Raw genomic sequence first — 11,590 nt, 5'->3', positions numbered from 1 at the left:
GTTTCACGTTCACTGACGCCTTTATTATTATTATTATTATTATTATTATTATTATTGGTAGGAGTGTTAGTATTATAAATAGGGTTCAATTATAGATAGGAAACACTCATATTTTTTTTATTTTATCAACACACACACGAGTCCTGGCACCAACATTCTCAAAGCGTCGTGTGGTGGACACAAAGACACCAGCCAAAATGCCGTGGGAATCCTGCTGAATTTACCTTTGGCACCCCTTCACCCTGCCATGTTAAGGTACAGCCTCAGAATTATTTCCACGCCTTAGTTTTGGCTTTTTCCTGCCGTAGTTTAAGCGAGTCAGTTTAGATAATGAACGAGTGTTTGAGAATGTTTGTCCCGAGTCTCCCGTCTCTGTAGGTACTTCTGACACAATGTTAGTACATGTTATATATATATACATATGTGTTACACAACTCTCACTACATGGTAGTACATAATGTTATTACAGTACATGATTGTTAATGACGGCACGCGTTGTATTACATGGTAGTACGTGATTGCTAATGGTAGCACATTGTATTTCATGGTAGTACAGGGAAAACTTGCTATCATGTGGTAATACTTGCTATATCATGGTAGCACGTGTTATTGGGTTGTGTTACACGGTAGTACTTGGTACTACATAGTAGTACTCACTATTTCAATGTTCTGTATTGTATGGCATGGTAGGGCGGGGCAGTAGTCGCCATTGTTTGGTATTGAACTGTTGCAAATTGTATTATGGTAGTATATGGTCGTGTATGTTTGTCATTGACATGGTGTTAAACTGATGCTTATAGCAGTTAATGGTGATGAAATGCACAATGTAGTACATTACAGTGCATTGTACTTCACAGCAGCAATATTAGTACAAGAGTGTACACAGTAGTAAATGGGAGAACTTTGGTGTACATTACCTGGTAGTACACTACATTTCAAGGTAGTTCCATAGATGGTAAAGATGTGTTAATGTACATAATAGTATACGAGGAAGTACAGGGATAATACATGGGTGTATACATTACTGAGTACTGTACATCACAAATTACTGCACAGGCTACGGATGATTTCATGGTTGTACATGGTAGTACATTACAATACATGGTTAGTACATAATGGTAGTAGATGTTAGTAGATATAATGATACCAGATGGTGTTAGATGGTAGTACAGTATATATTGATTCATTCCCGTGTATAGGTGGTATTGTGTAATGGTAGGAGAGAGGTGGGTGGTGGTGGTAGAGAGGTAGGTGGTGATAGGGGTAGGGTGGTAGGAGTTATAGGTGGTGGTAGATGATAGGTGATGGTAGGGGGTACATGGTAATAGGTGGTGTTTGCGGGGTAAATGGTGGTAGGTGATAAGTGGTGGTAGATAAGAAGTAGGTGGTAGGGATACACGGTGGCAGGTGAGAGGTAGAAGGAGAAGGTCTTAAGAGAAAGGAGAATAGATCTTTCACGTCACTTCGATACTCAAAAGTTCCTACATGTGTCAGTTTATCTTTTAATTTTTATCGTCTTGGCTCAATGCAACTTCTCCGTGTCGTATTCATCCAAGGAAACGAATTATTGCGGTAACTTTGATAACCTGAGATGATTTTTTTAACCAGGCTGTTACGAGCAATGGTTTACAATGGTTCATGTTAGGAGGATTGGTGCTAGGTATACATTGTGCATGGTGTTAGGATTGGTATTATGTAGCGTAAGGAATGGTAGACAATCGGTTACGTACAGTGTTACCAATGGTATACAGTGTTTCTTGTTAGGAGGATTGGTACTTGGTCGTGTTAGCAGTGGTACATGGTTAGTAAGCTACATTTCTAATCCTAAATCATTTATGTGTACAAGGGGATTGGAAGCTGTTAAGTACATCTAATCCTGAGTACTACTGTGCATAAAGGGGTTCGAAACTATTGGGTACACTTGTAATATATTTTACACCAATACAGCCATCTTATTAGTGCTGGAAAAATTATCGTATTTTCATCTAGAATCCTTGGTTCATTTTCTTAGCATGCTAGCTTTGTCTTCTCAATGTAAAACAAAATATATCGTTATGATAGAGTCCCAGTACTCTGTAGAATCCATTTATAGACCTTAGTTGTATCGTATTGAAGGAAGCAGTTAAGAGTGTGCGAACATTTGTGCATCGGAGTCTAACCGCCCGCCAGCCACATAGTTCGTAAGATCTCTCATCCGATACAGCTTGAAACTTCCTGAGTTTTTTTTTTTTGAGAAAGAGAGACTACCAGTTTCCACACAGCTTATAGCTCTTTAATAATTTCTCTGCCATAAGTTAAACAATTCACAATAGTTTTTAGTTTACTAGTTAATGTAATATTTACCTGTCCACTTCTTGACACATTGTATATGTTCCTACACAGGTTGCAACTTCTCGATTATTTAGCTGAGACATTGTTAGAGTTACACCATAGTTTATAACTCTACTTATTTATTTAGAAAATTATAGAGAGTTTCTGCAGTTTCCATATATATGTTCATTTATTTGAGAGACTGCAAAAGTTCTCACACAGTTTATAACTTTCCCTTTATTTATTTGAGAAATTATAAGGGTTTCTGCAGTCTAAAATTATCCTGATAATATCACCGAGAAAGTGTATGAGTTTCTGCACTGAATATTTTAATAGGAGTAATAGCGTCCTTTAGCAGGTGAGGTTATGGCGGTTTCTAAAACGTTAATACACGCACAAAGATACACACATACACAGTCACTATACGACACAGTGAGACACCATCATCAACGTTCACCACTACACATCTACCACAACATTCTCATGTTTTACAAAGAGAATGAAAAAACAAAAATGTTTCCCGGACGTGTGGAAAGAAAAGCTCCCATCTTTGTGTGTGTTTTTCCAGGCGACACTTGATCCCGCGTCAACGTGAGCATCACTAACAGATCTGAAGTCTTATCTCTTGCAAGACTCTGGGGCTAGTACCAGGGTTCAGAATAGGAGTCACAGTGTTTCTGCTCCTGTCCCCTAACTGGTGCTAAGTGAACGTTGCTAGTTTAGACTGAGTGATAGTATAATTTCGATGCTATTTTCGACGTAAATCGTGTGTTGTAGTATAAATCAGTCAGTGATCTTACATTCTCAGTTACGACGGAAATTCAACATACGAGCCTTTGAGAACCCGGGAGTCTTAAGCGTTCGTAGTTAAATTTCTTTCCTCTGCATCTACTGCTACGAGAATGCATCTACTTATGAGTACGGTAGGTGTTTGTGTCACAGCTTAAGATAGATATGTGCTCCCAGCACCAGTCACGTTAACATGAGGAGGGCTGAGCATCACTGTCACAGGTTTATACTGAATGATCGAGCTCAGGTGATATGGGGGTGGTGATGGTGTCGGGCGTGGTGGGCGTGTACACGGACAGCGGAACAGCCTCGTCCTTATTGTTGGGCGTGGTGCTTCGCCGCGCATTGGCAGGAGTCTCACTGGGCTGTTTGTCTAACGCATAACGCATGAGCAGCGCCTCTTGCTCGGGGGTGAAGCTCATGCGGGCGTAGCAGTTCTTAATGGGGTGGGGGGAACCCGAGGAGGGGTTCTGAGTGCAGGGTTTAGGAGACGTCCGTGCGTCACGCACTTCTGCTACGGGCTGTAAACGACGGCCTAAGTCTGACTGCCGACGGTCGGCCAAACCCATCGTCATGGGACTCGGGACCGTGAGCTCGGCTGAGACACTTCTGGCACGACTGGGGGAACACTGTCGACCCAGGGACTCTTCCGAACCGTCCCTGATGCGGCTCCGCCAGTCACCACAGGTGGTGAGCTGTGTGAGGGTGGAGATCCTTCTGCTGGGGCCTCCACTACCTCCGCCAGTACCTCCACTGACACAAACATTGTGATGGTTGAGCCAGGTGTTGGTGGAGTAGCCGCCCTTGTACTTCATGGCTCGCTTGGTACAGAACCCGTGACGCGCCAGCAAGATGAACAGGTCGCGGCGGTACTGCTTGGTGAGGATGGCGTACAAATAGGGGTTGGCGCAGGAGTTAAGTGGGTAAAAAAACACCAGCAGGAACTTAGCGTGTGTGACACTGATGAGAGGAAAACCCGAGACCGCCGTCAGTCCGAAGAAGGCTATGGGCGCCCAGCAGGCAAAGTCAGTGAACACCAGGAGCGCCATCCTTTTGGCCACCGTCGTGTCGGAGGTGTTGGCCGCCAGGTTGTTGCCAGCGATGGAGCAGTACATCTTGGCGTAGCAGACGCAGATGAGCATGAAGGCCAACCCGTTGGTGATAAGTAGGATGAGGAGGTAGGTCTGGTCGGCTCCGTCTACCGTCTCCATAGGTAGACAGATGCTACGGAAGGAACACGATAGATGTGTATAGTTACTGTCTCACTGAAGTTACCTGAGATATGTATGACTTTGTCATAACAATATTGGCTCAACTAAGTTTGGGTTAATTGGGTTAGTTTAGGTGAACAACGCCCGGGACCTTTGTTTATATTTCACAATAGTTATGTCAATATGGAATTACTCACCTGGTCTTGGTGACCACGACTCAACTTGGTTTAAGATACCACTCACTCACCTTGTCTTGGAGTAACCGGAGACCCCCAGGATGGGCAAGGTAGCCATGGTAAGGGCGTACACCCAGGCCAGCACCATCACCTTCATGGCCACGGACAACCTGAGACGTTTGTTGAGGTGGATGGCGTACGTGATAGCGTACCACCGCTCCAGCGTGATCACCGCCAGTGTCAGGATAGACAGCTCTGACGAGAACACTGTCAGGAACCCCGCCACCTGACACCCGGGGCCTGGGGGAGAGAGAGCAAGCGTCAAGTCCTTTGAAGTGAGGGTGTGTCAGCACCGTCAGCGTCAGGATGGACAAGTCTAATGCAAACACCGTCAGTAACCCCAGGCACCTGACACCTTAGGGAGGGAGAGGAAGGAAGTGTCAGCAACTAAACTTCCGTCGTGAATTCATCTCCTCTACAAACACAAGTTGTTGACATCTAAGAGGGAAATAATTACTCAGGCGAGTTATTGATGATTTCTAGTTTCTTTTACCGCCTCCACCCGCTCTCCCTGTCTCTGTCTCTCTGCTGCTAATAATGAAAGGACAAAACACACACACACACACACACACACACACACACACACACACACACACACACACACACACACACACACACACACACACACACACACACACACACACGAGTCAAATGGCCCCCAGAGTTCGGATGTTATATAGGGAAAATCCTGACCATAAATCCGCATAAGAATTCCTTCATTTACAGCCACACTTAAGGGTCCTCACTGATTCTCAAGAACCCTCAAGTTAATCAGGTGATTTTGGTGACTGTTTAGGGTGATCGACGACACTTTACCCATAGGAGAAAGGCCTTTATAGTCACCTAGATTCGTTTAAATAAAAGCACAATTCGCGGGAGGTCAAGTAAACGTGATTCTTTTTGATTATTTACTTCTGCATCTTGTTTGTCTCATGTTGATAATTACTAATAAGTTTAGCTTCCTCACTGCCATTTGAGAACGTCTCTAGCTTCCCGTGCAGCTAGAGTGTTGATAAAACGCTAAGCGAGTTTTATAGTCCAGTGCTATAGATTAAAAACGGGTTGGGTAGATGGGGTTCTTGCGTCTTAACTGTAAAATGACTAGATTAACTTAGGAATCTTTAAGAACGTAGGAATATTAGGATGAAATTAATATAAGATCCGGAAATCAAAATGAAAATCGCTCTCCAGTTGTGCGGAAAATGGCTGCCGTCATTATTTACTTGTTAAACTTTGAGTCTCTAGGCGAGCAAAACTTTTGTTGACAACTGGACTGTCTCCACCTTGTTATTGCCCAAGTCCAACTGAGAGTGAGGTTGACTATCAGTAACTTTCATCCCCTACAGTAGCAATACACCTGTTAGTACCTGTGGACATACCTGTTGTAGTAGAGAGAGAGAGAGAGAGATACCCACCTGTTATTCTTCTATGCATTCTCTTCCCATGTTAGACGAGCGTTCACCTGGCTCTAAACTTAGTCACACCTGTACAACGATCTCTGTCTCTGTCTCTCTCTTTATCTCTCTCTCTCTCTCTCTGTCTCTCTCTCTATCTCCCTTTAGTTTCTTTCTCTTTCCCTTTACTCTTTCTCATATTCTCTCTTCCTCTATCTCCATCTCATATTCTCTCTCCCTCTATCTCTCTCTCATTTTTTCTCTCTCTCCCTCGCCCTTAGCAATTATTTCCCCCTACTGTTTATCTATCTTTCTCTTACTATATCTGTTTGTGTTCTCATATTCCTTATCTCTCTCTCTCTCTCTCTCTCTCTCTCTCTCTCTCTCTCTCTCTCTCTCTCTTGTTTTCTCACTTACTCACAACCTTTCTCCTTTTTATAATCACTCTCTCTCTTTCTCTCTTTCCTCATTCACAATTATTCTCTCCTTTATTCACTCTATATCTTCTCCCTACCTTCATTTCTATCTGTTTTATTTCATTTTTTTCTCTATCTCATTCCTTCTTTTCTAGCTGTCAATCACCACCTGTCTAATTTATTCTCTTACCGTTTTGCCAGTCGATAGCGTAGTTGAAGTAGACCCCGATCGTGTGTAGGTCCATGGCAGCGATGATTAACAGGTAGAGACCCATACATAGGTCAGCCACGGCCAGATTACACATGAGGAACTTGGATACAGTCATCTTGAATCTGGTACTCATCAACACCACCATCACCGCTAGGTTACCTGTGAGAGGGGTGAGAGGGGTGAGAGGGGATAATTATATAAGGTGAGAGGGGTGAGAGGGGATAATTATATAAGGTGAGAGGGGTGAGAGGGGATAATTATATAAGGTGAGAGGGGTGAGAGGGGATAATTATATAAGGTGAGAGGGGTGAGAGGGGATGATTATATAAGGTGAGAGGGGTGAGAGGGGATGATTTATATAAGGTGAGAGGGGTGAGAGGGACACGTGTGTAGGGTGAGAGGGATACGTGTGTAGGGTGAGAAGGATGAGTGAGAGTGAGGTATAAGAGGAATGAGAGGGACACGTAAGAAGGGTGAGAGGGATCGAAGGGGATAACAGTGGCACATGAGTGGGATGAGAGATTCCACCAAAGAAATTTTGACACTTATCTTGAGAGGGATGAGAGGGGTTAGGGAGACACATGAGAGGGACATACTTATGAGAAGGAATTAAACTCATAAGTTGATTATATAGTTATTTAGTGACATAATTAAAATATAAAAGAAATAAAAAAAAATAAAAATATTACTCTCTCTCTCTCTCTCTCTCTCTCTCTCTCTCTCTCTTACCAAACACAGCAGTGACCACCACCAGCCACACAGCCACCCTGAGTCCGAGGTTGCCCATAATATCTTCACAAGGGTTGAAGGCGTCTGGTTCAGGAACACATTGTACGTCTCGGTAATTCTTGGATAAGTTGCCTCGACACACCGTCCTCTCCGGGCTGCAGCAGATAGGAACAGTGTGATGGATCAGTGCTCACGGGTGACAGCGAGGAGATTGAATTTGAGTGTGAAATAGTTTGCCAGAAAGGATAGAAAATAGATCAGACTTTTCAATGTAAGAGTAAATAGATTAATGACGTGAAATGTTGACAAATAACAGTAAATAGATCAATATATTGAAAGTATTTACAGATGATGGAAAACACGACAATATTGACAACATAACAATACTTCTTGGAACTGGCGGTAGTAAAATATTGAAATTGACTTTGTTGCAATTCTCGGAGACGACGGCAAACAAATTGAACTCCATTGTGTGAAAAAATAAACTCATGACATGACAGCAAATGGATTTTAAAGTTGAGTGCGTGAAGTGAATAACTTAGATGAGAACCGTAAGCAAACTGTCATAGAGTTTGATGAAGAATTTACAAGACGATATAAACTGAGATGAGAGAGAGAGAGAGAGAGAGAGAGAGAGAGAGAGAGAGAGAGAAGGACAGATACCTTTAAACACACTAATCAACAACAGGTGTATAAGTGAATTAAGAGATTGATAACATCCTTCTGGTTTGAGATGATCAGCAGGTGTTACGTGTAGTGGGGGGCGGGTAGGTTGAGGGTACAGTCTTAAGGAATAATTCAAGTAGACTGACCGTTCCCAAGAGGTAACAAGACAGGTGTGAAATCCTAAGTGGCTGCCGGATTATTATTATTATTATTATTATTATTATTATTATTATTATTATTATTATTATTATTATTATTATTATTATTATCATTTAACAGGAAGAGGATACAAACCATTAGAAGATGATTCAAACAACAATTAAAACAGAATAACCAAAAAAAAGTAGATAGAAGCACACAGTAAAACAACGATTAAAACAAAAACAATTTCACACCAATAAAACAACAATTACGGAGGGAAAAAAAAACTGACAACTCAAGAAAATATTAGGAAACGTAAAGTTGTGGCAGAGGCGAGGCTTCTTGGACAACGGCTATTGTAGAGTGGAGGGAGGCGAGGGAGCAGTCGCCCTCACGTAGCCTCTGTGACAACTGAGAGGAAAATAACCAAGGAACATATTTAAGGGAGGAAAATACTGAGAGTGAAATAAGTAAAGGAAAAAAAATTGTATTTGTGTTGTCACTATTTATATAATGTACTGTATGCTTTACTCACTGTGTTAATTCATTATACTTAGCGGGTTAGCATTATATTCATCACGGTATCGAGTAAAGGATTTACTCAGTGTTATGACGGGGGTTAACATCGTACTAAAGGGGTTTAATACCTGACAGTGTCGGTGTAATATAACCAATTAAGAGGTGGAGGCACAACAGGTGTTCCCCCCGCATAACTACTTTGTAGACAAGAGGTGAGAGGAGCACAGGTATTTCATCAACATTCCACTCCGACCAGGTATTGAAACTAGAGACCTTACCTGACGGTGACTTCGGTGTGGAATGATTCGTGGTCACCAGAGTCGCTATCCACACCAGGTTCCACCACGGAGCCGAACCCCGCGTCGCCGTAAAAGACTCCTGTGTGCTGGAAAGGGTGAGTAGGGTCGTAGGGATGGTTGGGGTCGTAGGGATGGTTGGGGTCGTAGGGATGGTTGGGGTCGTAGGGATGGTTGGGGTCGTAGGGATGGTTGGGGTCGTAGGGATGGTTGGGGTCGTAGGGATGGTTGGGGTCGTAGGGATGGTTGGGGTCGTAGGGATGGTTGGAGTCGTAGGGATAGTTGGGGTCGTAGGGATGGTTGGGGTCGTAGGGATAGGCATAGTCGTAGGGAAGGTTTAGGTCGTAAGGAAGGCTAGGGTGGTAAGGCTGACCCTCGTCATAGGGATAGATAGGTCCACCAGGACGCGGGTGACTTGATATGTTTGGACAGAGGCCGTTGACACACTCGTCTGGGTCGTACTCATCCAAGGGTCCTCCGTTGAAGCCTCCACTGAAGCCTCCGTTGAAGCCTCTATCTGGAGAAGCCGTGTCGTGACCACCACCTAATCCTTCGTCCATCTCAAAGCCGTGGCTCGGTGGCAAGCCAAACCCATCCATCTTACCGAAGCCCACGTTTGAGAAGTCTCCGTCACTGACACCAAAGCCGTGGCCAGTGGTTCTGACATCCCTGGGGTCTTCTCGTTTAACATCAGGAGTCTTTGTTGGAGTCGATCTTCCCTTGTCATCTCTAACTGCAGGATACGTCGTTCCTTCTGAGCGGGCTGACCTTGATGACCTGAAGGCCGAGTGGACGTTTATCTCCTTCCTCTCACTTTTTCGTCTAGCAGGATAACTAGCTTCTCCTCGTTCGTCAACCCTTATCGTCCTGTAGGTCGCGAGAACGTCCGATTTAGCATTCATCATGTTTCTTCTTTCCTGTACATCCTCCCCGTCTATGGCCACCCCTCTACCATAAATATCAACAGGGACTTTCCTCAACTCTCCTAATCCCACGAGAAATTCACTGGTTCCTGCGATATCGTCTACGAGACGACGACCTATTGTACTGGGGCTGTAGGCGGGAGTCCCGTCGGCGACCTCATGAGTGAGCGGAGTTTTAGTGGCTATCAAAACTAAATTGTTTCGCTCCGGACGACGATGTTGGTCGTAGAGGCAGCGACCACTCTTACACGGGTTGATGAGCGGTCGTTTTAGTCGAGGCTTCATAACACCGGCTTTACGCCACCCGTTACTTCTCTCAGTGTGGACAAAATTTTTGTTTACGTTGCGTGTTTCACTTCCTCGGTGATTCAATCCTCCGGCCTGGCGTTTAAACTCCGCCTCGGCCTCCCCAACTCCAATAATCGCTGTTGTTTGCTCGATTAACAAGTTCTTTGCCTCTTTAGCAAGCAGTGAGGCGGAGAGATCCCTGTTACTCACATCTCGCTGTGCAGGAGGAGAGGGAGGTGGATAGTAAAGAGGAAATGAAGGAGAATGAGTGTGTTTATGGCGCTCCCGTTCATGAGCACTAACGGGTAAGGTCGGGTGAAAAGCACCATGACCGACTGAGGTAGATTTTACACTGTTGTACCCCTTCGTCAGCGGAGGTTGATGAAACTGAGATGAAGCATGAAGATCTGCTAAATGACGGCCGGGGACGGTAGGAGACGGAGATGAGGCGTGTGAATCAACTAGGTGGCGCCTTGGGACGGTACGTGACGGAGATGAGGCGTGTGGATCAACTAGGTGGCGCCTTGAGACGGTAGGAGACGGAGATGAGAGGTGTGGATTAACTAGGTGGCGCCTTGGGACGGTAGGTGACGGAGATGAGGCGTGTGGATCAACTAGGTGGCGCCTTGGGACGGTAGGAGACGGAGATGAGGGGTGTGGATTAACTAGGTGGCGCCTTGGGACGGTAGGAGACGGAGATGAGGCGTGTGGATTAACTAGGTGGCGCCTTGGGACGGTAGGAGACGGAGATGAGAGGTGTGGATTAACTAGGTGACGCCTTGGGACGGTAGGTGACGGAGATGGGGTGTGTGGGTCAGCTGGGTGACGGGTGAGGATCTCAGGTGAAACCCTCCGTCGTCGCCTACCCAGACCGACCTGTGAACTGCTGGTGACTGGCTGTGGGGAAGTGACTTCACCACAATGCTGCTGCTTCAGACGTCTGAGTGACTCCTGTTGTGTTGGGGGAGGGAGAGACAACCTATGTTAGGATATGCTAAAGGCCTTTCAGTTATACAGTCCGACATTTCCTAAACTTTCTTTCTTTACATCCATTAAATGCCATATCATTGCATCATGACCGAATAGCAATATTATTTTCATTTCTTGAATTTGTTTTAGTTATTCTACCGTTCAAAACGCAAAAAAAAAAAAAATATGAAGAAGACGACAGCCATTTCTCTATCGTTTTTTAATCTATATTTCATTCAATAAAGATAATGTAATGTCAGAAGATACTTTGATACAGCCTGACCGACCTCCGCCTCACTGGTCGCTCCCCAACCAGACTTTCTTATTGTTACTAAGATATACTGATAGATTTAGACATTGTTTTGTTGGTACTGCAGACGGGAGTCACAGATCACACGGTGTAATGTTCTCGGGGAGAGACACATTGCATGCAATTGCAAACGTTGCAGTGTATACTTGTGCTTTTATTCTCATGCAAAGAGATACATTCCG

General features: G+C 44.4%; 1 protein-coding gene across 1 annotated transcript in view; it reads right to left on the bottom strand.

Moving 5' to 3' along the window:
- Nucleotides 1-2,183: 2,183 nt before the first annotated feature.
- The window catches only part of LOC121878977, a 32,186-nt gene continuing 22,779 nt past the window's right edge, over nt 2,184-11,590 (bottom strand). The window contains exons 9-13 of the mRNA XM_042385428.1: nt 8,901-11,080; nt 7,297-7,451; nt 6,547-6,726; nt 4,558-4,786; nt 2,184-4,323 (exon numbers count right to left, since the gene is read on the bottom strand). Coding sequence (XP_042241362.1) covers nt 3,324-4,323; nt 4,558-4,786; nt 6,547-6,726; nt 7,297-7,451; nt 8,901-11,080 — 3,744 coding nt within the window. The 3' untranslated portion in view covers nt 2,184-3,323. The remainder of the gene's footprint in view (nt 4,324-4,557; nt 4,787-6,546; nt 6,727-7,296; nt 7,452-8,900; nt 11,081-11,590) is intronic.

The sequence above is a fragment of the Homarus americanus genome, unplaced genomic scaffold (assembly GCF_018991925.1).
Source record: "Homarus americanus isolate GMGI-L3 unplaced genomic scaffold, GMGI_Hamer_2.0 scaffold4060, whole genome shotgun sequence".
Lineage (NCBI taxonomy): Eukaryota > Metazoa > Arthropoda > Malacostraca > Decapoda > Nephropidae > Homarus > Homarus americanus.
Note: the sequence above shows the minus strand (reverse complement) of the source record. Positions and strands in the feature narration are given on the sequence as shown.